This window comes from Malaclemys terrapin, chromosome 3, assembly GCF_027887155.1.
Source record: "Malaclemys terrapin pileata isolate rMalTer1 chromosome 3, rMalTer1.hap1, whole genome shotgun sequence".
Lineage (NCBI taxonomy): Eukaryota > Metazoa > Chordata > Testudines > Emydidae > Malaclemys > Malaclemys terrapin.
The window spans coordinates 21,246,268-21,273,111 of NC_071507.1; the positions used below are offsets into that span (position 1 = coordinate 21,246,268).

The 26,844-nt window shown below is 41.8% G+C and overlaps 2 protein-coding genes across 3 annotated transcripts in view; one reads left to right on the plus strand and one right to left on the minus strand.

Moving 5' to 3' along the window:
• PUS10 (pseudouridine synthase 10) overlaps window positions 1-21,605 on the plus strand; it is an 86,714-nt gene extending 65,109 nt beyond the window's left edge. For both annotated transcript variants that reach the window (XM_054021754.1, XM_054021753.1), the window contains exons 10-18: window positions 345-430; window positions 7,737-7,862; window positions 10,072-10,128; window positions 11,099-11,175; window positions 11,267-11,322; window positions 11,441-11,558; window positions 12,945-13,087; window positions 14,310-14,409; window positions 18,395-21,605. In XM_054021754.1, coding sequence (XP_053877729.1) covers window positions 345-430; window positions 7,737-7,862; window positions 10,072-10,128; window positions 11,099-11,175; window positions 11,267-11,322; window positions 11,441-11,558; window positions 12,945-13,087; window positions 14,310-14,409; window positions 18,395-18,433 — 802 coding nt within the window. In that variant the 3' untranslated portion in view covers window positions 18,434-21,605. The remainder of the gene's footprint in view (window positions 1-344; window positions 431-7,736; window positions 7,863-10,071; window positions 10,129-11,098; window positions 11,176-11,266; window positions 11,323-11,440; window positions 11,559-12,944; window positions 13,088-14,309; window positions 14,410-18,394) is intronic.
• A 1,287-nt stretch (window positions 21,606-22,892) lies between these two features.
• The window catches only part of REL (REL proto-oncogene, NF-kB subunit), a 42,259-nt gene continuing 38,307 nt past the window's right edge, over window positions 22,893-26,844 (minus strand). Inside the window, exon 10 of the mRNA XM_054022728.1 lies at window positions 22,893-25,993. Coding sequence (XP_053878703.1) covers window positions 25,161-25,993 — 833 coding nt within the window. The 3' untranslated portion in view covers window positions 22,893-25,160. The remainder of the gene's footprint in view (window positions 25,994-26,844) is intronic.

Sequence of the window (26,844 nt, forward strand, 5' to 3'; positions counted from 1 at the left end):
ATGATGTAGCTAGGTTCTGTACAGGATTAAGAATTTCATTATTTCTGTAAAACGTACTACAATACATTTTGCTAGTAGACTTTGAAGTATACATACAGTTATAACATCAGTTGACAAAATAAATTAACAAAGTACATTTTGCAATGTATTATGCTCAATGTGTTTCATGTTTCTTCCCTTAATGATTCGCAAGGGATCTTGCAGTTTTTAATATGAATAGGGAGGCTATATTGTAGTCATATTTTGTTTACATGGAAACAACTGCATGGATTAATTTTTGCTACAGTGATTCAGCATCATGTTTTGAAATTGCTTGTCTTTTCATCTCTCTTTTTTTTATTCAGGCATTTTCCATGTCCCCCAAGTTCACCAAAGAATATCTGTGCGGCTCTAGAAATACAGTGCACTAATGGTGCAATTTTTGTGGCTGGTAAAATATTTCTCTTGCTGTTATTTTCTTCAAAATATGCCGTACAGTCCCTACTATGTAACCAAATGGACTCCTGTTATTTATTATTACTCTTGTTATTAAGCATAGGGAAAAAGAAAACAGATATGCAAGAGTAAAGTTCTAATGAACTTCTCTAGAGAGGAAAAGAGATTACTTTTAACTTGCCTTTCATAGTTTCATAGCGTTTAAGGCCAGAAGAGACCATTAGATCATCTAGTCCAGTGGTTTTCAAACTTTTTTTCTGGCGACCCAGTTGAAGAAAATTGTTGATGCCTGTGACCCAACGGAGCTGGGGATAAAGGGTATGGGGTTGGGAGGGGCTCAGGGCTGGGGCAGAGGGTTAGGGTGTGGGGGGTGAGGGCCGCAGGGTGGGGCTAGGAATGAGGGGTTCAGGGTGTGGGAGGGGGCTCTGGATTGGGACAGGGGGCTGGGGTGTGGGAGGGGGTCAGGGCTCTGGACTAGGGGTGCAGGCTATGGGGTGGGGCCGGGGATGAGGGGTTTGGGGTGCAGGAGGGGGCTCAGGGTTTGGAGGGGGCTCAGGCCTGGGGCAGGGGGTTGGGATGCGGGAGGGGGTCAGGGCTCTGGACTGAGAATGCAGGCTCTGGGCGGGGGTGGGGATAAGGGGCTTGGGGTGCAGGGCTGGGGCAGGGTATTGGGACACAGGGTTGGGGCACGGGGTTATCTCAGGCGGCTCCTGGTCAGCAGCACAGCGGGGGTGCTAAGGCAGGCTTCCTGCTTGTCCTGGCACTGTGGACCGTGCTGCACCACAGAAACGGCCAGCAGCAGGTCCGGCTCCTAAGCTCTCTCCTGCAGGCACCGCCCCTCCCAGCTCCCATTGGCAATGCGGAGCTGGTGCTCGGGGCAGGGGCAGTGCGCAGAACCCTGTGGTTCCCCCCACCTAGGACCTGGATCTGCTGCTGGCCTCTTCCAGGGCACAGTGCGGTGTCAGAACAGGTAGGAACTAGCCTGCCTTAGCCGGGCAGCACTGCTCACAGGACTTTTAATGACCTAGTCGGTGGTGCTGACCAGAACCGCCGCGACCCAGTGCCTTACATTCAGCGACCTAGTACTGGGTCGCAACTCGCAGTTTGGAAACCACTGATCTAGTCTGACCTTCTTCATATCATAGGCTAGTAAACATCACCCAGATACCCCTATGTTAAGCCCAATGAGGTTAGTTAAATGAAAGCATTTTAGTCCTCAGGAGACTAAAGACCGAGAACTGGAGAGATTGAGGTGCTGCCAATACCTGAGGCCCCTGCAATAGCAGGGAATCAATTAGGTGAGATAGATCCAGATGATCCTAGCAGGTGATCCATATACTCCCTTCCTTCCTGAGCCCCATAGGTGACTGGTTGAAGCCTTGAAACATGAGATTGCATTATAATCATTATCAGAATACAGAACTAAAAGTATTATAGGTTAACATTTAAAGGGGGGGGGAAAAAGGATATAAAATAAAATATTAAAATGGAAAAGTTAACATTCTCTCGGTCAGCTAGCAATTCCATACTGCATATATGTAATATTTTAATTTACTAATTGGGCTGCGAAATATTTATTTTAATGGGATCAAAATAGCCCAAGTCTGTTGGCTTTCAAATATGTGTTTGCTGCAAAACACATGCATCTATTTTCACTGGCTGCTGCAAAGGTGGGCCTTTGAGAAAATCCATGTGTGTGGAGTGTGACAGACTGTCAGTTTCCTGCAATATCCTGAATAAACTTTATTGAATGAAGTTAAACCTTATTGAATTAGGTTTAATACCTTTGGGGGGTCATTGTATTAAAAATGCAAATGTGTATGTGTTGTGGAATTACATATACCTTGTTTACTAGAAGGGGAATGCTAATGTAGTTCCTCCATTATCAGCCCTTTGAAGCCACCCCCCTGGAGAGGTATGCATATGCTAGTTCAAACTGGATTCTCCAGGGACTAAGAGACAAACAAATGATTTTTGGATAAATAGCCTGGTTTTAAACTGGCTCAAGGCCGTCTTCCTGATTCAGCAAATGGACAGGAGACCTTGGTACATGAAGGGCCCCAATCCTTAGTTTAGGCTTGGAAAGACTGGGTCTACTGGGGCCCCATAGCACTGGGTGCTTAGTCTGAGCTGAAGCTATGATGAATTTATAACCACGAGGACTCCCCTTGGATGGAGATTTGAAGGATTGCTCCTGGCAGAATCCATGTTAGGATTGGGGTGTTCCTTGTAAGCTTATTAGTATACATGTAGGTTCTTTTATTGTTTTTAATATGTTTTCTCTGTAGTGCTTTTACCTTAAGAATAATACAGTCTTGCATAGAAACCTGTGTGATACTTTATAACTGCAGCAGTTACACTTGTTAACCATCTCTGAAGAGAAAACAGTCAGGTTCTGTTTGGGCTGCCTGTCTCTGTTGGGGATAACACAGTGAAGGCAGGGAACTGTGCAGCCTGGAAATACCCCAGTCAGAAGGGACTGAGATGCGGCTCTCCACCCAAGAAAGGCTACGGCTGGACAGCTGGAAGCCTGAGAGTGGGTGGCTTTGCTGGACCAGTGAGGGGAAATATAGGTGCAGTTGCCCTGAACTATGACATGGAGGAAAGAGGGGCTTGGTGTTCTGCAGGTGATCTCATATTGTTTTAATAACTTATGGCAGGGGCATCTACAGCCTTGGATACGCAGCCCTGTTTATTTGTTATATAAATCCAGTAATATACAACGTGCAGGATTCTGTTCTCAGTTTAAGCTAGTGTAAATCCAGAATAGAGCAAAGTCTGTTGACTATAGTGGTGTTACTCTTGTTTTACAGCAGTGTAAATGACAATCAGAATCTGACCCAGTGAGTGGAGTGCATGAGAGTTGATGATGTTTTCAGGACCTTCACTTTTGCATTTCCTGACTCTTAGTAAAAATTTGCAATATTAAGAGGAAACTGTCAAATTGAAAATCGTGTCTATCTGGCTTGGCTTTAGCCTACTATTGTTACAAGTAACACCTAAGTTTATTAAAATTGAGAGAGATGTAGTATTTCTCTCTCTTAACATTTTGATTACTTTGTGCATTTGACAATGCTTTGTGCATATTCATTTCACAGTTTCCCAAAAGAAGCAGTATTAGTCAGTTTCCTCATTTGTTTGTGTGGGGTTTTTCACAGAGCAAGGGGGGGAGGGAGGAACATTTTTAAAAACAGGAAAATGTGATAGTAAAATCATAAAAGCTGACCAGGGGATGAGAGGAAGGTGGTGTACCTGTAACTGCTTTGAACTCTTATGTTTTTAATAAACTAGATTTCAGTTTGAAGAAGTCTCTCTAACTTTATATTAAAATAGGGTTTTTGCACCCTGCAATTCTTCATAGAATCATAGCATATCAGGGTTGGAAGGGACCTCAGGAGGTCATCTAGTCCAACCCCCTGCTCAAAGCAGGACCAGTTCCCAACTAAATCATCCCAGCCAGGGCTTTGTCAAGCCGGGCCTTAAAAACCTCCAAGGAAAGAGACTCCGCCACTTCCCTAGATAACGCATTCCAGTGCTTCACCACCCTTCATAAATCAGTTCTTGCCATGACACACACTCTTATTTCTCATAGAAGTGAGAGATGGAAAAGTCCTTTTAGATAACCCAGTTCCATCTCCCAGCCAGTTCAGGATTGTTCCTTGATTGAAGCATTCCTTATGTTCTGTGGGAGGTGTTGTATTAACATGCGATAACATGAGGCTGTGACTAGAGCAGATCAGAGGAAGACAATTCTGTTTTATGGCAGCTTTTGAGGTTTCTAAATTCAGCCTTGTTCCACATCGAAACAAAACTAAAACCTTCCGAATGTTTTCATGAAAATGGAATTGTGTTGAAATGCATGTTTTCTGATTGAAACCTGAGCTTTGTGATTTGGGAAATGACATATGGGTAGGTGTTTAGAGTACTGGGACGTGAGAGACTCAGGTTCAAGTCCCTGCTCTTCCTGATTCAGGGGAAAGTTTTTCATCCCAAATCACTCTGAATGAGGCCTAGGGATTGAACGTGGGGGCTTGTCTCACTTAAAACGGTACAAACTGCGCCACTGTAGTGCTTAGTCTGCAGAAGAGAAGAATGAGGGGGGATTTGATAGCTGCTTTCAACTACCTGAAAGGGGGTTCCAAAGAGGAAGGATCTAGACCAGGGGTAGGCAGCCTATGGCATGCGTGCCACTGGCACACGAGCTGATTTTCAGTGGCACTCTCACTGCCCGGATCCTGGCCACAGGTCTGGGGGCTCTGCATTTTAATTTAATTTGAAATGAAGTTTCTTAAACATTTTAAAAACCTTATTTACTTTACATACAACAACAGTTTAGTTATATATTATAGACTTAGAGAAAGAGACCTTCTAAAAACGTTAAAATGTATTACCGGCACACAAAACCTTAAATTAGAGTGAATAAATGAAGATTCGGCACACCACTTCTGAAAGGTTGCCGAGCCCTGATCTAGACTGTTCTCAGTGATACCTGATGACAGAACAAGGAGTAATAGTCTCAAGCTGCAGTGGGGGAGGTTTAGGTTGGATATTAGGAAAAACTTTTTCACTAGGAGGGTGGTGAAGCACTGGAATGGGTTACCTAGGGAGGTGGTGGAATCTCCTTCCTTAGAGGTTTTTAAGGTCAGGCTTGACAAAGCCCTGGCTGGGATGATTTAGTTGGGAATTGGTCCTGCTTTGAATGGGAGGTTGGACTAGATGACTTCCTGAGGTCCCTTCCAACCCCGATATTCTATGATTCAGTGTGGACACTACCTGTCGTGCCAGGAGGGATTCTCCCATTGATGTAGTTAATCCATCTCCCCAAGAGGTGGTACATCGGTCAACGGAAGAATTCCTCTGTCAACCTAGCACTGTCTACTTGGGGACTTAGGTCAGCATAACTGCTGCTCAGGAGGGTGGATTTTTCACATTTCTGACCGTAAAAATGACCTAATTTTCTAGTGTAGACCAGGCTTGAGTTTCCTGTTGACCTAATCATCAGGCTCTACACCTTTCTCTCTCCTTCCCCCGACCCTCCTGGATATGTCTCTGTGACGTTGCACTCCATATGTTTATGGAAATATGCTTATGAGTGTGAATATGATGTAACTGGAATATGCTTTATGCAAAAGGTCTCTTGTAAGGTATCATTACAAAGCTTATAATCTACTGAGTTTGTTCATCCTATTTGTCTGAATGTATCATTCTTGTATCTGAAGCTAGAAATATGAAGTATTACTCTGAAGTCCTTTCATAATTACGCAAAGTGTGGGCCATTAATGATGGCTTGGAATCTTGATGGCTCCCATTGACCAGGACAATTGGTTGTAAATGGCTCTGTTTATTTGTAAGCCTTCCTGTGTTCGCGAGTCAGGCTGGGAAGAATGGAGGCTTGGGGTCTCACAGGACATGTGACCATGTCACCTGGTACTGGAATCCATCTTAAACCTGGTGCTTTTCCATTTAGAAGAAGGGGTGGGGACCCAGAGAGACAAAAGATTCCTGCCTTGTGCCAAAGCTATAAAAGGGGGTGGAGCAGGACAAAGAGGTTGCCAGTCCTGAGAAATCCCCTAGTTACCACCTGAGCTGGAACTAACAAGAACTGTACCAGGGGAAAGGATTGGGCCCAGACTAAGAAGGAGTCTAGTCTGTGAAAGAAGCTTATTGGAACATCTCTGACAGTGAGATTTACATATATTCAGTTTCTTAAATGTATTAGGCTTAGACTTGTGTGTTTTGTTTTATTTTGCTTGGTAACTTACTTTGTTCTGTCTATAAATCCTACTTTTTATACTTAATAAAATTACTTTTGTTTATTAGTAAACCCAGAGTAAATGATTAATACCCGGGGAAACAAACAGCTGTGCATATCTCTCTGTCAGTGTTATAGAGGGCAGACAATTTATGAGTTTACCCTGTATAAGCTTTATACTGAGTAAAACGGATTTATTTGGGGTTTGGATCCCATTGGGAGCTGGGCATCTGGGTGCTGGAGATAGGTGACTTGCTGAGCAGTTTTTGGTTAAAGTCCGCAGCTTTGGGGGCGTGGACCAGACCTGGGGCTGTGTTGCAGCAGACTAGCATGTCTGGCTCAACAAGGCAGGGTTCTGGAGTCCCAAGCTGGCAGTGGAAAATGGGCTCAGAGGTAATTCCAGCATGTCAGGTGACAGTCCCAAGGGGATCTCTGTGACCGAACCCGTTCCTGAAACATTTTGGCTTTAATGAAATGATGTTCTAACCAGCTCTAACTGTGACCTCTCTGGCACATATCCGCTATCAGAATGGAGAGAACAGCTCTGATCTAGTGTTTTCCTATCTCTGTTTTATTTATGCACAAAAATCAGAAATTCAAAATTGTAATCTCCATAGCAACTGTAATTCGAGAACCCTTGTGCCTGTGTAGTATTTAGTACATGGTGTTAATTTTAATGATTTAATATAGGTGTGCAATATTGCTGAGTTACAGTTGCTGGAGAATCCCTACATTTGAATTCCCTATCCGTAAGATGCAAAATATCAGCTGTAACAATGTATTAGCATTGTTTTTTGCATTTAATTTCATTTAAAAAAAAGAAAAAGGAAGAGAAATGTGATATGATGCAGGAATACTACACTACTTACATCCAACAAACTATGTTAAAAAGAACAATAAGGTGACAAAGTCAAGTACTCAAAAATTCCAGAATTAAGATTGCTGTGGAGCCTTAATTTGGCTCCCTGGAGCAGGTGTATTATCATACAACCTTTAATTACATAATCATATACTATTGTTAACACACGGCCCCTGCCTCATTCAGTGAATGAGAAGTTATTTGGTATTTCCTTTTACCCCCCCCCCTTTTTTCAGTTGTGGACCCCACTTTATTTAACATATATCATCCAAACCCTGCACTGAATAGAACATTCTTAATTTCCTCCTGAGCCTTCCTGTTGTGCTCTCCCCATAGTATGTAAATTATTATTAACAAACATGAGAATTTATCTTTCCCCATAAGACTAGGGAATTTATCTTTCTCCATAAGACTAGGTAAAATGTGCTATGAAACACTAGAACTCAAAGCGCCAGTCCATTATGTGAGCTCAGTGGTTCTCACCCTATTTACCATTGTGGGCCGCATATACAGCACTCTGTGTGTTATGTTGGCCACATCCACACAATATATATACTACCTGTATGGCACTGAGGATGTCACATGGGCCACAGCTGTGTGCTGATTGGGCGGCAAGTGGCCCACCGGCCGCGGGGGTTGAGAACCACTGTGTTGGATGCATTAATGGTAACATACTTGTTCTTTTGACAGGAAGGTACAACAAATATTCAAGGAATTTACCACAAACTCCCTGGATTATAGATGGAGAGCGAAAGCTGGAGTCTTCAGTGGAAGAGCTGATTTCAGAGCACCTAATGACAGCGTTTAAAGCAGATAGTGAGTGTCCAGTATTGTATATCTAATTCATAGTACTTGGGTTAATTTTTCTTACACATCCTGAAAACAACTCCACAACTGGCCCATTGGGTTACCAGCCTCAATAGACAGGCAAATTGAATGCACGTGGAGAGAGAACTACTCTCTCATCCTTCTCAGCTGTCCTTGCAAGCCAAGGCTGGTCCTTCCATAGCCTATGTTATGCCTGATCATTAAATAATTCAATGCTTGCTTTATTTTGTCTAGTATTACCCTTTTAAAATAGTTCTGCAGCTGAGCCTGATGATGCCAGTGGGTCCAGCATGTATGGTAGTCTGTTTTAACTCCTACACCTCTTACTTAACAATTTATAAATGAATGCTCATTACAGAAGACACTATTTAACAATTAAGAAATGCTAAAAAGATTAATAACATATTGGTTTATTATCTTATCCTCTGACTGTTGCAGTGTGAAAGTGAAGTAAGTGTGAATGTATTCATCCAGTGGTGAGTGGGGCTTAACTCCCAGGCATGGTTCGGGCATGAGCGGTCAAGCCTAGTGTGTGGAGTCAGATCTTGCGGGTTGAGCTGGAGCAAAGGGTCGGAGCCAGAGTCAGAAGCCAGGAATCAGAGGAAGATGAAGGAACAGGGTCTGTCATAGCAGGTGGCTGGGGATCCACCTAGTTGCACAGACAGATTCTTGGTGTCTCCTCCAGCTTAACTATTACACCTGGACCCATCAGGGACCCTGGAAGCAGTGCCAATCAGGCCCCCTGTGGGCAGCACATCCTGTGGTGCTTGGGCCTGCAAGGCTCATAGCCTGTTTACTGATGCTCTGCCAGAGCTGTTGGGAGGTAGTGTGCATGCAGCAGGTTCTAGAGCTGCGGATCCTCATACTCCCAGCTGGAAAGCCTTGTTTATTAATTGCTTCTATCTCAAGTGTTCCAGAATACCTACCTTGACCCTTTTCTCTTGGTCTTGTTACACTGCCTTTTGCTGTGCATAGAGATCAACTGTCTAAATTCTAATCAATTAAATAGGAGTTTATCTGTAGGGGAAGGGTGCTTATTGTCCATTTCTTGGCCCCCAGACTCAGGGATAGTGACCATTAGATACAAGGACAAATTTAATTCGAAATTAGCAAAATTCCTTTTCCCCCGCAGTTGTATATGTCAGACTGGACACGGGGAAAATCCCAAAGTAGTAATCACAGCATACTATTAGGGAAGGTACTGAGAGGCACCTGATTTTAGCATGCAGAACTCCCACAGCTGCTATCCACACTGGTTTGTACATTAATGGTGAGAAAAGGTATGAAGGTCTGCTCCAACCGGTAGCTTGCAGAACCCAAGCAAGGGATCACCTTCCCATTTCTGTTGCTGATGTGGTTAGTGACCTGATAGAACTAGTAAGTACCCCAATGATTGATGGAGATGGTTGGGTAGACCTCACTGCTTCTGTCCCTCACTCACCTGGCAGTGGAAGCTGAGGAAACCCCATACACAATGAAGAGAGATGTCCAGTTTGTGTGGCCTTCAAGGTTCTCTTAAGACAGCTCCACAAAGCTACTGTCATATCCAGAGTGTGAATTTTTTCCATGTTCTTCCTTGGAGGGATGGAGGTGTGACTGCTCCTGGAGCAGGTTAACTGGGGAAGGAGTCAGAGGTAGGACGTTAAGTACCAATCTAATCCTTACCATATCTTGAGAGAGAAAAAATAAGTCTATTCTTGTAGGTGACACCTGAAGTTCCCTTCCCCTTCTGGCCAAGTGTATGATTAACAGACAAATAGTTTCAGAAGTGAGGAATCTCGCTGAAATCTTGGGAACTCATGAGTGTGTTCAGGATAAGAGTCACGGCGTGAGGAGACAACAAAAGGCTGGAGTCTCAGATTGAGTTCAGTCACAACCTTTAGGTATTTAACTCCATCTGGGTAAGAAAAGGAGTAGGGATTAGCAGCGAGTGGGATTCCTTTTAGGATTAAATTGCTCTTTCAAACTTTCTCAAGGTTGTGATGTCCCTCACTCAGGCAGAGGAACTAGGAAGTCTCTATTTGAGGGATGAGACAGTGACTCTCTCCAGTTTTGTTAAAATAGACTGCAGACTACATTTTAAAATAGATTTAAACAGTTTTTCTTCTTTTTCTACAAACAAGCTGAGAAAGCTTTAGATTGATTAAAAAATTTAAAGGTAAAATCTCTCATTCTCTGTTCATATTTGTTTTTAAAGGTTTTAATTTTTCATCCTCGGGAAGAGAAGATGTGGATGTGAGAACGTTAGGCAGAGGTAAGGTTGGAATGTCTCTTCATTAAAGGCATAAACCGAACAAAATGATGTCTTGGAGCTACTCAGACAGATTTTGTTGTTTGTAAATGGAAAACTAGCTTGTGACACAAATGCTACTTTGAAACATTCTCTCAATAATTTTACCAACGTATTTATTTAGAGGCACAGACAGACATTATTTCATAAAAAGAACTCTGTGTGAGATAATAGACCTCACCATAATCTTCTTGGCTGCCCAAATAACAAACATTTAGAAATCCATAGCTTGTTATAAATATTCTATCTTGCATTTCCTAATTTTAATCCATTTATGTCACATTAATAAATATATTGTTTTCTGTTATGTAATTCTGTTTTGCATCTTTTAGTTAGAAAAATGCCTGTTGCTCTTTCAAGATGATCATTTCACTTTCTGGATGTAGCTTCTTTAATCAGCTATGCTAATACCTCCAATAGCTTTCAGCTACACTGAAACAACTGTAGCAAAAAGAGTAAAAATCAATAATGAGGTGTACCAGACGCTGGCTAATTTGTGGTATAATTCCAGGCATTGCATATCCTGGGATCAGCGCTGGCCCAGAGCACAGAAAGTGCAGCCATTTCAACAGATGTTTAGTTGAGGGAGCTGGATTTAACGTCATCTTGCACCTGGGCATTGCTGTAGGTGACAGAAAATAAGCTAATTAACTTTTTTCTTATTTTATTTTTTAATTAGCACAGACTTGTACAAGATGTCTTCTGGGAAGCAGTAATTTGCACTTACTGATAATACTTAGGTTTAGTAGCCAAAAAACGTCCCTTGTTTCTTTCCTTCCATTTGATGGCGATGTCTCTGATAACCTGAAACCCCATATGTGTGTGTGCATAAGAGTAGACAAATTTTTCACACCTTCCGACCTTAATGCATAAATCCAAACATTAATTTAGAACAACATGTTTTTATGTTTTATGACTCTATGCATGTTGCCAGGAAGGCCCTTTGCAATTGAGCTTGTGAATCCTCATAGAATACATTTTACTGCCATGGAAATGAAGGAACTTCAGCAGGTAAATCATTTGCACTTCATGAAAATCATAAAGCACATGTACTTTTGTAACAGGGCAGCTTTGCTAACCAATTCCTTTTCTGACATCACAGAAAATTAATAACTCTTCAGACAAAATAAAAGTTCGAGATTTACAGCTTGTCACCAGGTCAGTATTTACTGTCTCTGGCAAGGGATTTCAGAACGATGCTTTGGGAATTCTGCAAACATCCTCATTTATACAGCTGTGTAGTTATGCTTATGTGTGATTCATTTCTTTTGTTTAGAGAGGCAATTGGACATATGAAAGAAGGTGAGGAGGAAAAGACAAAGACCTACAGTGCCTTAATATGGACAGACAAAGCAATACAGAAGGAAGATATTGCACTTCTAGATGATATGAAGGTATCTGTATTTTTCTTGCTTTTATAGGTACCTACCTCTTGGTAGATAGTGCATGTGTCTCTCTTTTTCTCTCTCACTGTGTTTCATTGATCATGGGTTCCTCGTGCCCTTTTATTCTAGGGCTTATTGTATCCACTCTCCCATTTGCCATTCCTCTTATGCTGTTAAGTCTAATCTTTCCTACCACACAGTCACTGATGCTGTGCATCTCCTTCACCCAGGATGACCAGTTATTAGCCTATCGGAGGCAGATGTTGTGCCTGTTATCAGACAGCACAAAGTGCTTTTGGAGGTGGAAATCTCTCTCCCCAAGGGCCCTTCATGTAGGGTGACCAGCTGTCCCGATTTTATAGGGACAGTCCCAATTTTTGGGTCTTTTTCTTATATAAGTTCCTATTACCCTCCACCCCCATCCCGATTTTTCACATATGCTGTCTGGTCACCTACCTTCATGCCATCTCAACATTGCTAAGGGTAGACGAGCAAAACAGAGGAGGAGGTTAAAGCAGAACTAGTAGCTATAGCTGCTTGTTCTGTCCAGCCCCAGTCAAAGTCACTTTGGGGACAGTCACAGCAAATAAATCCACATTCAGATGGCTGTGCAAAATCATGCAAACCAAAGGTCTGAAGTGAAGAGAATGCAGTGGTGGAATATGGGCTGTCCCAAGTGTCAGTCGGTGAGACACATTGTGTTGAAATATGCTGGCTGGTAGAATGCCCATTTCTATGTTCAGGTTTTCTAGTGTTGGAACATTGGCCTTAAGAGTCTGGTAGCAAGAGCATTGTCAAGTAGAGACTACTGGTACTTAGTCTTTACTCCAAAAGTTGTGTGTGTTTTGGCTTGAAGTATTAAAATGCATGAGGACAATTGGTGCTCAACAGTTTTTTTATCATACTAGAAAAAGATGCTTCCCAAATCAATGCCTCTTTTTGTAGAGGAAAGCTCTTTAAAGATATGTGATGAAATCTTTGGTCGTCTCAGCTCTGCTTTCTAATTCTTATTTGTGGAGGGTTGGATGCAGTTTAGACAAAAGCCTTTAATTTTTTTGAGAGTGCCCTGAGGCTCTCATTGAGTTTGTAAATCCTGGAGTTATTCCAGCAAGAGACTATGGAGATTTCAAGGTTATTATGCCTCTGCATTTGTGGTTCCACTAGCTTGTATCCGCATGAGGCCTTCCCAATAAGACTTCAATAGATAGTTGTCCCCTTTTTTCTTTGATATACTTGGAGGAAGACTTAAAGAAGAAACACTTCTCAGAAGATCCTTCAACTACCAGAATATATTATTAAAAAGTAGTCTTATATGAAAAGAAAAAGCTATATATGTGTTAATTTGTGTGTGCTCTGTGTTGGACAGTTCTTTATTTGTTTTAAATTCTCCAACAGGAATTAAAGATTGATCAAAAAACACCTCTGCGGGTTCTTCACAGAAGGCCCTTAGCTGTAAGATCTCGCGTCATTCACACTATGAAATCCGAGTACATAGATGACCATCACTTTCGCCTGCATCTGAAAACTCAGGCAGGGACGTATCCTTTAGACCTACTGCATGATAAATTTTAGAAATAGTTTGTTGTTACCGTGGTCATACAGGTGGTGTTTTCTTTTGCAAGTGCTAGTGTAGTCGGTTTGCATTATAAACCCCTGATTTTTCAACAGTTCATACATTGGGTTTTAAGGGTTTTTTTAAAGTTTGCTTTGAGCTGAAACATGTACAAGTTACAAACTCAGAAATGCAATTGGTATACATTGTTTTGCTTAGTAACAAAAAAAAGCCCCTAATTATTTTCAAGGTACAGGAGAGCAACAAATGTATAGATATACACAGATTTCAGGCCCTTTATTTGTCTGTAATTTAAAAATGGAGTGTTGCAAGCCTTTGGCATAGTCTAGATTGGGATAAAGATCTGTGCATATTATATGCCAATTGCTGAGGTTTTTTTTGCCTGTATTTTCACTGAAGTCTTCAGTGGTGTTTGGGGGGCAGCATTTGGCTCTACATCTCTAGTATACCCTAAGCACTCAGCTGTTTTTGTTTTTTTAAGTAAAACCTCTCAGTATTGACGTTAAGTATCAGACATAGCCAATAGTACTTTTCAGATTGATTTGCGTAGTAGCATTATAAACTCACTGTGTATTCTGAGTGGATGTGTTAAGAAATTCTCAGTTTTGCCTGAAAAACACTTTTTAATCCACCCTCTTGGTTCTAGTTCTTATATGGGCCTCCAAAACTGCGTGAATAAACATACCAAGAGTCCTATTCCAGCTTCCATTGAATCAGGAGAAATGTATTTCATTCCCTAGATGCAATGGAGGGCGTGGGGGAGGTTCAAGATATGTAATTAATTTGTATTTGCAAGTTTGTTAGATCCTGGGTTAAATGTATTTGTTTTTATGTTTTAATATTTGCCTAACACTTAGGTACTAAGAGTCTGTTTAAGGAAAGTTAGCAGTATGACTCACTCATTTATTATCTGAGAAATAGTTATATAACATTTTTAAAATGAAACCATTCTAATGACTGAATATTGGTATGTAGTATCGGTTGTTGCTGTTTACTGAAACAGGTTTAGAATTTAGTAAAATGTCACTACCCAGTTTAAAACAAACACAAGCATGGATTGTGATCAGGAACAGAAATAGATTTTGTATTTCTGCTTTGTGTTTTTCGCCATATCCTTTTCAACTTTTTTCATTAATCAGCTCCGGTCACGAAAGGCCCACACTCACTTTTCCTTAAGCAAGATCTAGTTACATTAAAGAGTTTGTACATGGAGATTTTGGAAGAACAAAACCCAATATTGGCTTCCTTCTTAAAAGAACTGCTGACATTCTGGAGCTGGATGTAGAGGTAAACTGTTCATAATATATCGGGGTGGCCACACTGTGGCTCTTTTACAGTTGAAGTGTGGCTTGCGGGGCTCCCCCCCGCCCCCCAATGCATCCCCATTCTCCACCTACCAGACTAGTGAGGGGGAGAGCTTAGGACTACTGCCCTGGTGGGGCTAGGGGCTTCTGGGCTTCTGCCAGAGATGACTGGTGCCTGCTGAGAGTGTGAGGGCACAATATAAAGGTTGGCCCGCCCAACAGCTTGAATCATGCCCCCCCCTTACCCTCAGTGGCCCCTCCCTGCAGCTCCCAAGTGTTAGCTCTGCCTGGAGAGACAGTGGCAAACAGCTGGAAGCTGCAGGGAGAGGCTGCTGCCTCTCCCCACAGCCGGCCGGCCGCAGCTCCCAGCTTGCTGGCTCTAGCAGCTGCTATGCAAGGAGGGGCGTGGCAGCACCATGTGACCAAGTGGGGCCAGCAACACTTGGCAAAAATCAGGGCTGGGGGGGACATGACCCCACATCCTGTCCCCCCCACATTGCTTCTGGCTTCTGCCCAGCAAAGAGGGAGGTCTTGGGGATTCAGCCTGGCAGGGCTCGGATTTCAGCAGGAGTGGGGCTTCAGCCCCGAGCCCTCCGAGGATGCTGAAGCCCCGAGACAGTCCTGCAGGGAGTGGGGAAGCCCAGAGCTCCAGCAGATGCACCCTGACTCTCGAACTTCTGAAGATTGTCATATGCGGCTCGGAGGGTCAGTAAGTTTGGCCATCCCTGTAATATATCCCATCTTGAGGTCTGCAAAGCAGTTGCATTTTTAAGGGTTTGTCTACACCTGAAAAATAATCCAGAATAAGGTACAGTATGAATTTAAAGCAGATTAACTATTGCAAAATGGATTAAGCTCCTTTGTAATAAGGCAGTTTTATTCCAAAATAAGAGCATCCACATATGGAGTTGATCAGGATAGCTATTCTGGAATTACGCCTTGTGTAGACGAGCCCATAAGCTATATGTGTAAACTTTCTTGCTTTGGCTTAATTAACTATTAATGCAAAATATGCTGCTATTAATGCAAAATATGATGTTAATACAAAATAATCGTTAACATTTTAAACACATCATTGAGTAGGGTTACCATCCGTCCGGGTTTCCCCGGACATGTCTGGCTTTTTCAGCTTTAAATGGCCGTCTGGGGGGGATTTCTAATAAAGTAGAAATGTCTGGGATTTCCCCCTTCCCCTCATGCAGAGTGCGGTGCAGCTGATTGGACGGCTGGGCCTGATTGAAAGCCGCTCGCAGCCACTGGGGCCTCTAGCAGCCAGAGTCCCTCCTCCTCTCCCGCAGAGCAGTGCCACAGTGTTTGGCTGCACGTGGAGCTCGCAGCTCTCCCTCGACCTGGGGGGGGGGGCAAGGAACGGGGGGGGGTTAGATTGGTTGGGGGTTCTTGGGGGGGGCTGTTGGGAGAAGGGAGTGTAGAGAGTGGTTGGGGCAGTCAGGGGACAGGGAGCAGGGAGACTTAGATAGGGGGTGGGGTCCTGGGGGCAGTTAGGGTGGGGGGGGTCTCAGGAGAGGGCAGTCAGGGGACAGGTAGGGGGTAGGGAGATTCTGAGGGGGGCGGGAAGTGGGAGGGGGCGGGGCTAGGGCGGCACCCCGTGTCCTGTTTTTTAATTGTTGAAATATGGTAACCCTGTCATTGAGCCATATAATCAAATGATGTCATAGATGTCCTTCACTGACGTCTTCGGGGCTTGCTACGGGAGCAGGAATCTGCTTACCTGGGGAAGGGTCTCCTGGATATATTGTGCTTATTTAAACTCTGGCTTTATAATGTTCATCAGTGCATAGTGGAGTGTCGTTTAGCAATAGGGAGTTTTGCTTTGCATATTATGCATGCCATACCCTCTCCCTTTAACAGAACTTCTGAGAAGTGGGGCTGGATCAGAAATAAGAGAAATGTAACTGTTCGTATCAATGCCACTGATTCAAATGCAACACTGGATAACATCTGACTACTTGCTGGTAGCCTCAGCTTGGTTTCTAATTGACACCTATCCATATTACAGTCTCGTTACCCTTGATGGCATATGAGCAAATGGGCATGAAGACTAAATTTTTCTTGTACCAAAAGATGGTCCCTGCAAATCAGGAGTTAGACATATTGGTAGGGCAGAGTATGGGAGGAAGCCTGGGCTGTACCTAGGGTGAACAGATGTCCCGATTTTATAGGGACAGTCCCAATATTTGGGGCTTTTTCTTATATAGGCTCCTATTACCCCTCACCCCTGTCCCAATTTTTCACACTTGCTGTCTGGTCGCCCTAGCTGTACCAGATCTTAGGATGAAGGGAAGATTTTGCAAGTATAAAAACCAGGCATGATCACTAATTTCACATTAAAAAAGAAAAGAAGGAAATAGAAAATGAATTAAGTTATCTGATCCTAAATTCTTAAGCCTCTGTCACAGAATAAACACACAGAGTCGGCTGTTTGGAATCCTGATTACAAATCTTTTAAATTATAAATGAATTCCTGACGTCATTGAAATCGGTAGGAGTTTGGCCTGCAGTGCAGCCAGGATTTCACCCATATACGTTTGAGGAACTGCACACGTACTACAAATGTTTAATTCTACTATCATAATCAGTATTGTCATCTGACTACATAGGTTTTAAAATATAGTGATTGCCTTAAGAAAACGATGGACTAAAATAAGTTATTTCGTTTCTGGAATTTCAAATGGAATTGCTGAAATATAATTATAAAAATTATTGATACTGTGGGGATTCTGCTTTCCTAACATTTTTTAACTGCAGAGAACAGCATAGGCTTGGGTTTAATATTTAAACAAATGGCTGCAGTTTAATACTTTTTTTTTTTAATGTGAAACAGCCAGCATCAGGATTTTATCTTTGCTAACTGTATCCCTGTAAAGGGGAATGGGTGAGGAGAAGGAGCCTACAAAGACAACTGCTGAACATGAGGAACTAATGCTAGACTGCAGTTGATAAGCATTGCTCTCATGCTGAATGGTGTCAGTGCAATTATTGCACACAACTATGAACGATGTCTGGGGACTTGAAAATAATTAGTCATTTTACTAATAATGGATTTTAGCCTAGCCCAAGAACCTAATCTTTTTATGAAGATGTAGATTAGGTAAGGAGTAGGTATGATTAATTTAGGCAATCTTGAAGCCAGGGTGTTTAATGTGCCATCTTTGTGACCCCTACTTGACAAATGCCTGATGCTTCATTAGTGACGGATGTGCTGCCTTGGGAGCAGAGCTGGCAACAAGTTTACACCCAAAGGGAATTGGCCATGGGGCCTCTGTGAGGCCGGGGAAAAAATAATCCAGATTCCATTAATTGTTAGACTTGCTGCTAATAAAGTATGTGTCAAATATGATTTGTGCATTTTGACCAGAAGTAATGATGACTTAATCATCTCACCTACATAAAATCAACCATCTTAATTTTTGAATGACCTATCCATGTTGAGGAGTCATATTTGGGAAGTGATTGGACTTTACTCAAACTCTGCCCACAGTTCCAAACTCCGTCCTCAATCGCAGAATACCTGTATGTTTCTGCTGTATTGATCAGCAATAACAATAGTTATTAATCACATTTAACTCACCCTAATCAGCCTGAAATACAGTTTAGAGCTGGCTGGCTGCAGACTCAGATCAACATCACTGCATTAGGTCACATTTGGAAAAGCCTGGTGTAACCTGTAAAGGTTAAAAGCTTTTTGGCTTTTTCAAAATGCAGTCTTACACTGTGCAGAAATGTATGGGCCACCAGAGAAATGAAGATACCCCATGCCACTGTGTACCAGCTCACTCCATCTCTCTTGTGCTATGCTGTTTTGTCATGTCTTTTTAAGAATTTGTTCCCCTTTTGTATGAAAGTTATTCTTTTGTTAATATGCAGAAAGCGCTAGTGGCAAGTCTCTTCTAAAACACCAGCTCTCCTGATCTAGTGATTTTTGCTTTCCACCTCCCTTTCTCTTTTAGTCTGTTGATGTTGATTGGCCTCCAACCCTGAATGATTAGAGTCTTTCAAGCTCGGAAGAGGAAGAGTGACTTGACTCTCTTATCAGGAGCTGACAACAAATTGAACTGTGCGCTGTATGATAACTTGTTTATCCCTTATATTTCTGTTGAACATTTGGATCACGTTGATCTGTTAGGTTTTTTTAATTGGCTTAAAAACTCAGGATCAGTTGATGCTTGTTCAATTAATTTGCAGCCTTATTGTAAATAAATTACTGTCCCATGTAAAGGGGTCTCTGACAGGCAGATGTATTAATAGCAGTAAATGATTTCTTTTAAAAAAAATTATTGAGAGATGTCCAAACCCTGATCTTTGCGAGATATACCAAATATGCTTTCCTGAATACTGTTTGAAACCCTTTGATTGAAAAGAGAAGTTCCCCTCCCTCAAACCACACATACCATATATCATCTAATTTTGTTCCCAACCATAAAAAAAAAAATGTAGACACATGTTTCTATAGATACCATAAGCATAATCTTCTTATCTAGATGTTTGTACCACTTCCCAGATCAGCAGTCTCAAAGCCTGATCCTTAATACGCCAAAGACTATTCATGTAAATGAGAATTGTCAGGATCAGACCATAAGAAATCAATTGTATATTGTTAATATGGAATTCTGAAATCAATGAGACTACTCCTGGAGTGAGGTACTGCTCAACATCAGTAGGGGCAGCAGAATCTGGCCTACAATATTTTCCCCATATATGTACTAGTGCTGGTTAGATTTTGACTATTGCAGGGGGCGGCTGAAAACTTTATACTCAAAAATTCAGTTCAGAAATTCAGGAGGTACCTCATACTCCTATTATCTTCTGTAGGCCAGGGTCCCTGACCAGCCTACGTGTTCCATGTCTCCCCTCTTGCTGAGCCCCTGTGTGCAGCATGAGAGATGTAGTCTGGCTTGGGAAGCCACAACATGAAGGAGCGTGGGGACATGAGGTGCCTGAACTACAACTCTTTGATGTACCATAGTGGAATTAGTGAACAGAAGTATTTGGGGTTTTGGCTGACACTCAAACATGTTGGGGGTTTTGTTGAAAATTCCAACAGAAAGTAGCCAATTTTTTGGAAAAATTTCATATAGTTGAAAACTCAATTTTCCATCAGAAAAACAGTTTTAATGAATTTTTTTAATCGTCCTTAGGCTATGCTTACTATGTTCATTGATTTTATTTTATTGTGCTGCTACTTTGGCGTAATACTGGCAGGTCCAAGTTCCTCTGTGAAAGAGCCGTAAAAGTGGTGATATGTTCGTGTTATGTTTTGCACGGCAGGATAAAGAGTTGCAGTTTACACCACATCCCACTTCCTGTACAAAAAGTGCAAGATGGATAAAAAGTGCTAAGTCCTGATAGAATTTTAGCATGAAGTAGACAAAGGGTGTAATCTACAGAAAGACAGCTAATTCCCTACCCATAGGGGTCTACCAGCAGGAGGAATGGTGAGGCTGTAGTGTATATGGTTTTGTCATTTTTATGTCAGCAAAAACATTTGAGTCTGGTCTGCACTACCAGTGGTGAATCACAAGGCCCAGATTTGCCACTGTAGCTGAAGTTAAAGTATATAGAAGCATATGAAAACTTGTGTATAAATTAATGAACCCCCCACTTTAATATGTGAGTGTGAAATGGCCTCACAGGTTGTCACCCAAATCAGAAATTAAGAGGACTTCCTTAAAACACATCTTACTATATTTGATAAAATCAAGACTGAGTGAGTATCATAGAGCTGTTTCTGCACCTATGAAGCACAAAAAAAAAAAGAGATGAATAATACAGGAAGAAATTGAGAGGAATTGGAATTATTAAAGAGGCTTTTTCTTAAAGTGTTTCAGGAATATGTCAGGTATTCTGCAAGACATACTGCTATTTATGTGGTGGTTGGGGGAGGAACTGTTGGGTGGACTGTACCCACTGCTAGTATCAGGAAAGTTACCCTTACAGATTTCAGCATGGCACACCTGTGTTACAATGTCAGCTTCCAGCGTAGGGCCAGGCCTCAGAGTCTGTAAGTTGGCGTAGTTCTGCTATTATCAAGAGAGGTCTGAGGAGCCAAACGCTTCCAGCAATAGTTGGTTTTGTAACTGTTCAAACAGATGATTATCTAACACTAAGAAAGGAGGTAATGTGAATGATGGAAAACATAAGAAATTGAATTCACGAAAGAGAAACCCAGTGTAATTGTCTTGATTTCTTGAAAGAACCTATTGAAGTGAACTAGATGATAATGATTTCTAAATTCCAAAATCTATAGGGAAAAATCAGCAGGAATAGACATAGCAGATCTCACACAACAGCCCCTTCTGTATGTTACAAAGCTAATAAGGCAAAACAGAAAAAAGAGAGAGCGAGCTGCTAATGCTGTCTTAGTACAGAAAAACACTCTGGTCACTATTATTTCCAATATTCCCCTAATATAGCTTGTGCTATGGGAGCAATGAAGACACAGTTGAGAGCTAGAGTATAGCTGGATGATGAAATTGTAAGGGCTATTTTAAAATACAGGGTCTAATCTCCCTTCAGTGCATCTACAGAGCTCCCAAAAATCCTGAATCAAGACTGGCTTTCCCTAATACATCTGCATTGCGCTATAATCAGGGGTGAAAGTAATTTAACGGACTTACCGGTAAGCAGGGCAGCCAGGGTCCTGGGCAAGGTGGGGGAGGGGGACTCTGGGCCCCTCGAAGGGCTGGGGCTGAGGTCAGGGCCAGACTTCCCCAGTCAGCCTTTCACCGCTGCCCAGCCCACACTGACCATGGCTCCAGCAGCAATTTAAAGGGCCCGCCCTCCCAGTTGCTGCTATCACGCCAGTGGCGGCCAGCAGCCCTTTAAATTGCCGCTGGACCCCCAGAGCTCCCATGCCAGCGGCTGGAGCCCTGGGCCCTTTTAAAATAGTCAGGCCCGGGGCAGCTGCCTCTTCCCATACTGTCGGCTGTGTACCGGCGGCCACCTTCTTACTGGTATGCCGCATCAGCTTACTTTCACCTCTGGGTATAATGCACATGAAACTAAGCTGGTAGCTAAGGTGTCTATATATGTAACCATCCGATTATGTTCATTGGCTATGTAGTGAAAGTCATTACATAAAATATAAAGAAAATTCTGAAAAGCTAATGTAATTTGTTTTGCAACTTTGTTTAACAAGAAAATAAACCCTTCTCTCCTTCAGCCTGTGTTTGTTTGTAATTTACATTGCAGAACTGGAACTAAAATAAATTATATTTTTAATTTAAAAATAACATCAGGGCAAAACTTACTCACCTTTACTCTTTCAAGTAGCATCACTGAATTAAGGTGATAGCTTGTGTGAACAAAGGGAGCAGGATTTAGTCTATTATAGAAACTTGTCAGATCAGAAATGTAACCTACTGAAAGGAACTATGCAAACCATGGAAAAAAAAAAAAGTTGTTTCATACATTGCAACATTTCAGCCCAAAGAGACAGCTTAGTGTATATAAAAAGTTATTAACATTGACTCAGAAGGAACTCTAGGCATCACTAAAACTACTCATTCCCCCATCTGTCCTAAACTACAAAACACATAGCTTTTTAGAATTGGGTCAGTGCTATGTGGAAAATAGATTTCCTATTCAGTTCAGAATTTAATGGGACTGTTGTCCCTCAAAGGTCATAGGAACTAGGGTAGCCAATAAGAAAACTGACATTAAACCCAGTATTGAACATCCTTAAACTTGAGTGATGATTCATTTAACCCAACAGGACTTGGTGTGAGAATAAGGATTTTCAGGATCAACTCCCATAATGCAGAAGAAAAACGTATGTTAAAATAACTAGAGTGGGTGATATGTGGTAAATCTAGAGAACATCATCCCTACTGTTCACTACTCTAAGGAAAAGGTCCCCTGGACCTTACATTTCAAACAATAGCTGTGCAACTACCCTCTGAAACTCAGGCTTCTTGAAGGTGTCAAAGACACCCAAAAACTGAGCCCCTGCCAAAATATCACTAGTCATTTTTCAGAAAGTAGGCCTTAGGCCTACAGAGTTTTTGCACGGATCTAACTAAACTGGTAGGTTTAGTAAAAGGTATTCATATTTGTAACTACACCAATAAACACATCTTTATACCAGTGTAACTGCCTGTACACTAGGGAGATGTGCTGATTTAACTAAATTTGTTTTTCTATCAATTTAGGCAATCAATGCAAAAACTATGTAGAGATGCTCTTAAGTCACAACAATACCCAGTAGTTGTGGAAAATGTCTTAAAAACAAATTTCCTAATATGAACAAAACAAAAGCAGTGTCTCTCAAGCTGATTTAAGTTTTTGGGGCCTCACATGAGTAGCCTCATTTAAGTCAAGGGGTATTGGAGGGGCTGAATAACTGTTAGGATCAGATTTTTTTCCCTCTAATGTTCTTGAATTGTCTACAGGGATGAAGTATAAACACAAAGCCAGTTTATCTTGGAGCCAAAAAGGAAAACACAGAGATGAATGAAAATATTTAATTATACACAATAAAACAAACTGTACCCAAGAATTTTTGAAATAAAAAATTACTAAAATGTTAATTGAGAACTTTAAAGAAACTGATTGAACAGATATTTCAAGCTTTATTTTGATCTCTCTGTTTCCTCAGTCATGCTCTGTTTGGTTATTACACCTACAAAGCACATGAAAAAATGCTGCTTGGTCCCTTTCATATATTTTAAAGCTATTACAAAAATGCTGAAGACTTGCACGTTGCAGCTCCTCTCTCATTAGATTTATAGGAAGCACCTGTCCAAGCTCCAGCTGCATAAATATAGTTTAAAAATATCTGCAGAAATATATACACAGACGTGCCCTGTATTGAGCATTACGACTAGAGTTGCATAATCACCTACACCGGTGGCTTTCAACTTTTTTTCATTTGTGGGACCCCTCAAAAATTTCAAATAGAGGTGCAGACCCCTTTGGAAATCTTAGGGCTTGTCTTCACTACCAGGGTAAGTTGACCTAAGTTACACTACTCCAGTTACGTGAATAACAAAGCTGGAGTCGACGTAGCTTTGGTCGACTTGCCCCAGTGTCTTCACTGAGCTGCGTTGATGGGAGACGTTCTCCGGTTGACTTCCCTTACTCTTCTCAGAGAGGTGGCATGCCGGGGTTGACTGGAGAGTGCTCTGTCATTGATTTAGCGGGTCTTTACTAGACCCACTAAATCGACCCCTGTTGCATTGATTGCAGCAATGTTGATCGCCCTGTAGTGAAGACCAGCCCTTAGACATAGTCTGCAGGTCCGCCTACCACAGGTTGAAAACCACTCACCTACGCCCTTCAGATTATTGCTCTGAATCAGATTTATTTATTTTTGCATCTGTCAGTTAGACTGCCAGACAGCAATTAGACTTATACGAGTTTTTAAAAGTTTAGTGATGCCTTTGTCAGTGGATAAGACTGTTTAAATAGCTTAAAAAAGTGAATGAATCTGATTAGAGAACTTGTTGCTATAAAAACAAGATAACCACAAAACCCCACACAACACAGAAATATCATTTATGGACATTATGGGCTAGATCCTCACATGTGCTTGAGTTATGCTTGACAACCTATGGAGCTAAGGGGGTAGGGCATAGCCCCTGATTCAGGGTGCAGATGGGCATGACTGTGGATGCCCAGAGCACAGCATATTTTGGCCACACCTTCTCCTTCCCCCTTTGATGCCAAGAGCCAGAAGTAGGTGGTACAGAGGTTTATGTCACCCAGGATTCTCCTATGCAAGGGGACTCTCAGCTGTTTTAGGTTGGCCCAAAGTCACCAGAAAGGAGGTGTATGTAAGAGGATCTGACCCAATATATTTTATGTAATTCAAAATAAACACATGCAACCCAAAAAAGTATATTCCTTACAGTACCAATCCCATGCTACCATTCATAAAGCATCCAGTACATTACGGTAAAAAAAAAAAAATACAGAGAGAACAGTGCAAAATGGTTTTGCTTCTTTGTTCAATAATTCATGTCACACCATAGCTGCACTATTTAAGAACTCCAGGGAACATTCTAATATTTTTAAATAGACCTAACAATGACATAGTCATTACCATTTTTAAGACTAAATTTGCTTTCTAAGCAAATGGAGTGAACATATAAATGTGAAAAAAAAAATATCAGTGCATAAGCTAAGTTTAGCAATAAAAATGTATATATAAAAAGTGTTGAGATAGCGCTATCAGGTAAGAAGAAAATATTAAGAGGACTAAATGGGTCCTGCTGGTGTAAGGCAGTGGCCAATTCCTGGATTGTCTGGTTTGTTATTTAGCAAATTTATATTAATTTTGTAAGGAGCAACAACTGTTTTCGTTTCCAACTACTTCTTTCCCTTAAATTATATAAATGTAGCCCCATGAAGATACTTGTTTCCATCAGTGAGCTTCTGCTGAGTGCAGGAGGTCTTTAGCACTTAGCAGCCCCCTTCACTACCCCTTTCCAACACTGTAAAAAAATTATATGGGGTTATTTTGATGTACAAATTCCCAAACCCTATTCCCTAATGTCACCTTTAATGTGGCATCAACCTTTGATCAGCCACCCTAATTACAGTCTGAAACGTGCATAATAAGTTGCACTGACAAACATTCTGAGAGGAAAAGTTAGGCTCCCACAGCAGTAACTATGAATATGAATATTCAATTACATATAAATTGTCTGTTGTCTGTCTCTGGCCATTAGAGAAATTTTGGATACTAGTTTTCAGACTGACAGCAAAAACAGAGACTCAGTGGTTGAAGCTCTGCAATAGCGTCTCTAAAGTGAGTCCAAAGGTGCTCAAAAGCTCTTCTTCACCTTGGGTCCCATCTGTATAGTACTGGCTATTGGAAGCACTATTTTGATTATTCTGAATAAGATTGCTGGGTGACCTTGATTCGTTCATAACTTGAGGGTCTAGGAAACTGTAAGTAGTTGAATGAAATGCGTTGGACTGTGAATTAAAGGATGAGCTACAAGAAGCTGCTAGAGATGTACTGGTAGAAGGCACCTGATGGATTTGCCTCCTGTGATCACTTGGATTTAAAACTTGATTAAATGATGTCTTTTCTACGTTCATGCTCATGCATCCCATTTCATCAGTCTCCATGTTAACAATGCTGGGTGCTGTGACGTTTATGGTGTGAGCCTGATGCATGATGCTGCTATCAGAGACATTCTGCATGTCTTGCTGTGACATTGCTGATGTTCCTATACCATTTGTGCTGGTGAAATCTCTATAGTAGTTTATATCCTTCTGATCAGTCCAGTTCAGAACATTTTCATGAAGAGCTGAGAGAGAACTGCTACTCTGTGGGTTAGGGTGAAGTGCATCCATCACAAAACTGTTCTGTGGGTGTGTATTAACTGTGTTGCCTGATGAAGAAGAGGAGCATGGGGAATGCCAACATGAAGAAAGAGCTTCATCATGCTTAACCGGTCCCATGGCCTGCACATTTGTAGGCTGATGTGGGATTGGATTTGAATTGCATGTGGGTGGGGAATAGTAAGACGGAATTTGACTGGTGCTTACAGGAGTTCTCTGCAGCGGCATAATCGCAGTTTGAGAAAACATATTTGGTTCTGTGAAAAGGAAACACAGTTGTTAATTAACGCATGGAAATTATAAGAATGAAAAACATGGCAGGCAGTTCAAATAGTCAAGCCTGCCAAAGTCGTATATCAAAAGCACTAAGCACAGGCTTAACTTTAAGCACATGTGCAATCCTATTGACATCAGTGAGATGATTCATGGGCTTGCAGTTAAGCACCTACTTAAGTGCTTTGCTGGACCAGGCCACAGTGCTTAGCACCTTGCAGGACAAACCCTAAATGTCCAACCTGCAGTTAGACTGGCTGTACACGTCACCCTTCTCTTTACTTGAAATGTGGAAGCTAGAGAAGCTTACAATAAAAATATGGATGGCTTTGAGGCTGTAGAGTAAGTACTCTCAATATCTTAGGGCATGTCTGTTCTGCATCTGGGAGCAAGCCTCCAGTCCCAATCCACAGACTTGTCCTAGCGAATATTTAAGCAAACAATGCGGAAAGCCCGGAAATTTAAAGTTAAACTTCACTGAAAAGAACCAAACGTCTGAAAGCTCAGAGATATGCAGAGATAACAGATACGATTTTCAAAAGGGCCTAAATAAGTTGGGAACCTAAGTCCCAATGACTTTGAGACTTAGGCTCCCAAGGCCGAAATCCTCAAAGGTATTAAGGTGCCTAACACTTTGACAATGGGACTCCTAAGACATTTAGGCGCTTTGGAAAACTTTAATCAATGTTTAGTATTTGTCCAAACAACTTTACCTCCAACCCAATCTCCTGCTGCTCTCCCTGGCACCAGCCCCCTACCCCTCTCTCTCATTGAAAAGGAGCAGTACATGCTTGCTCGCTTGCTCCCTGCTGGCTGTCAGGGGCTCCTGCCCCAC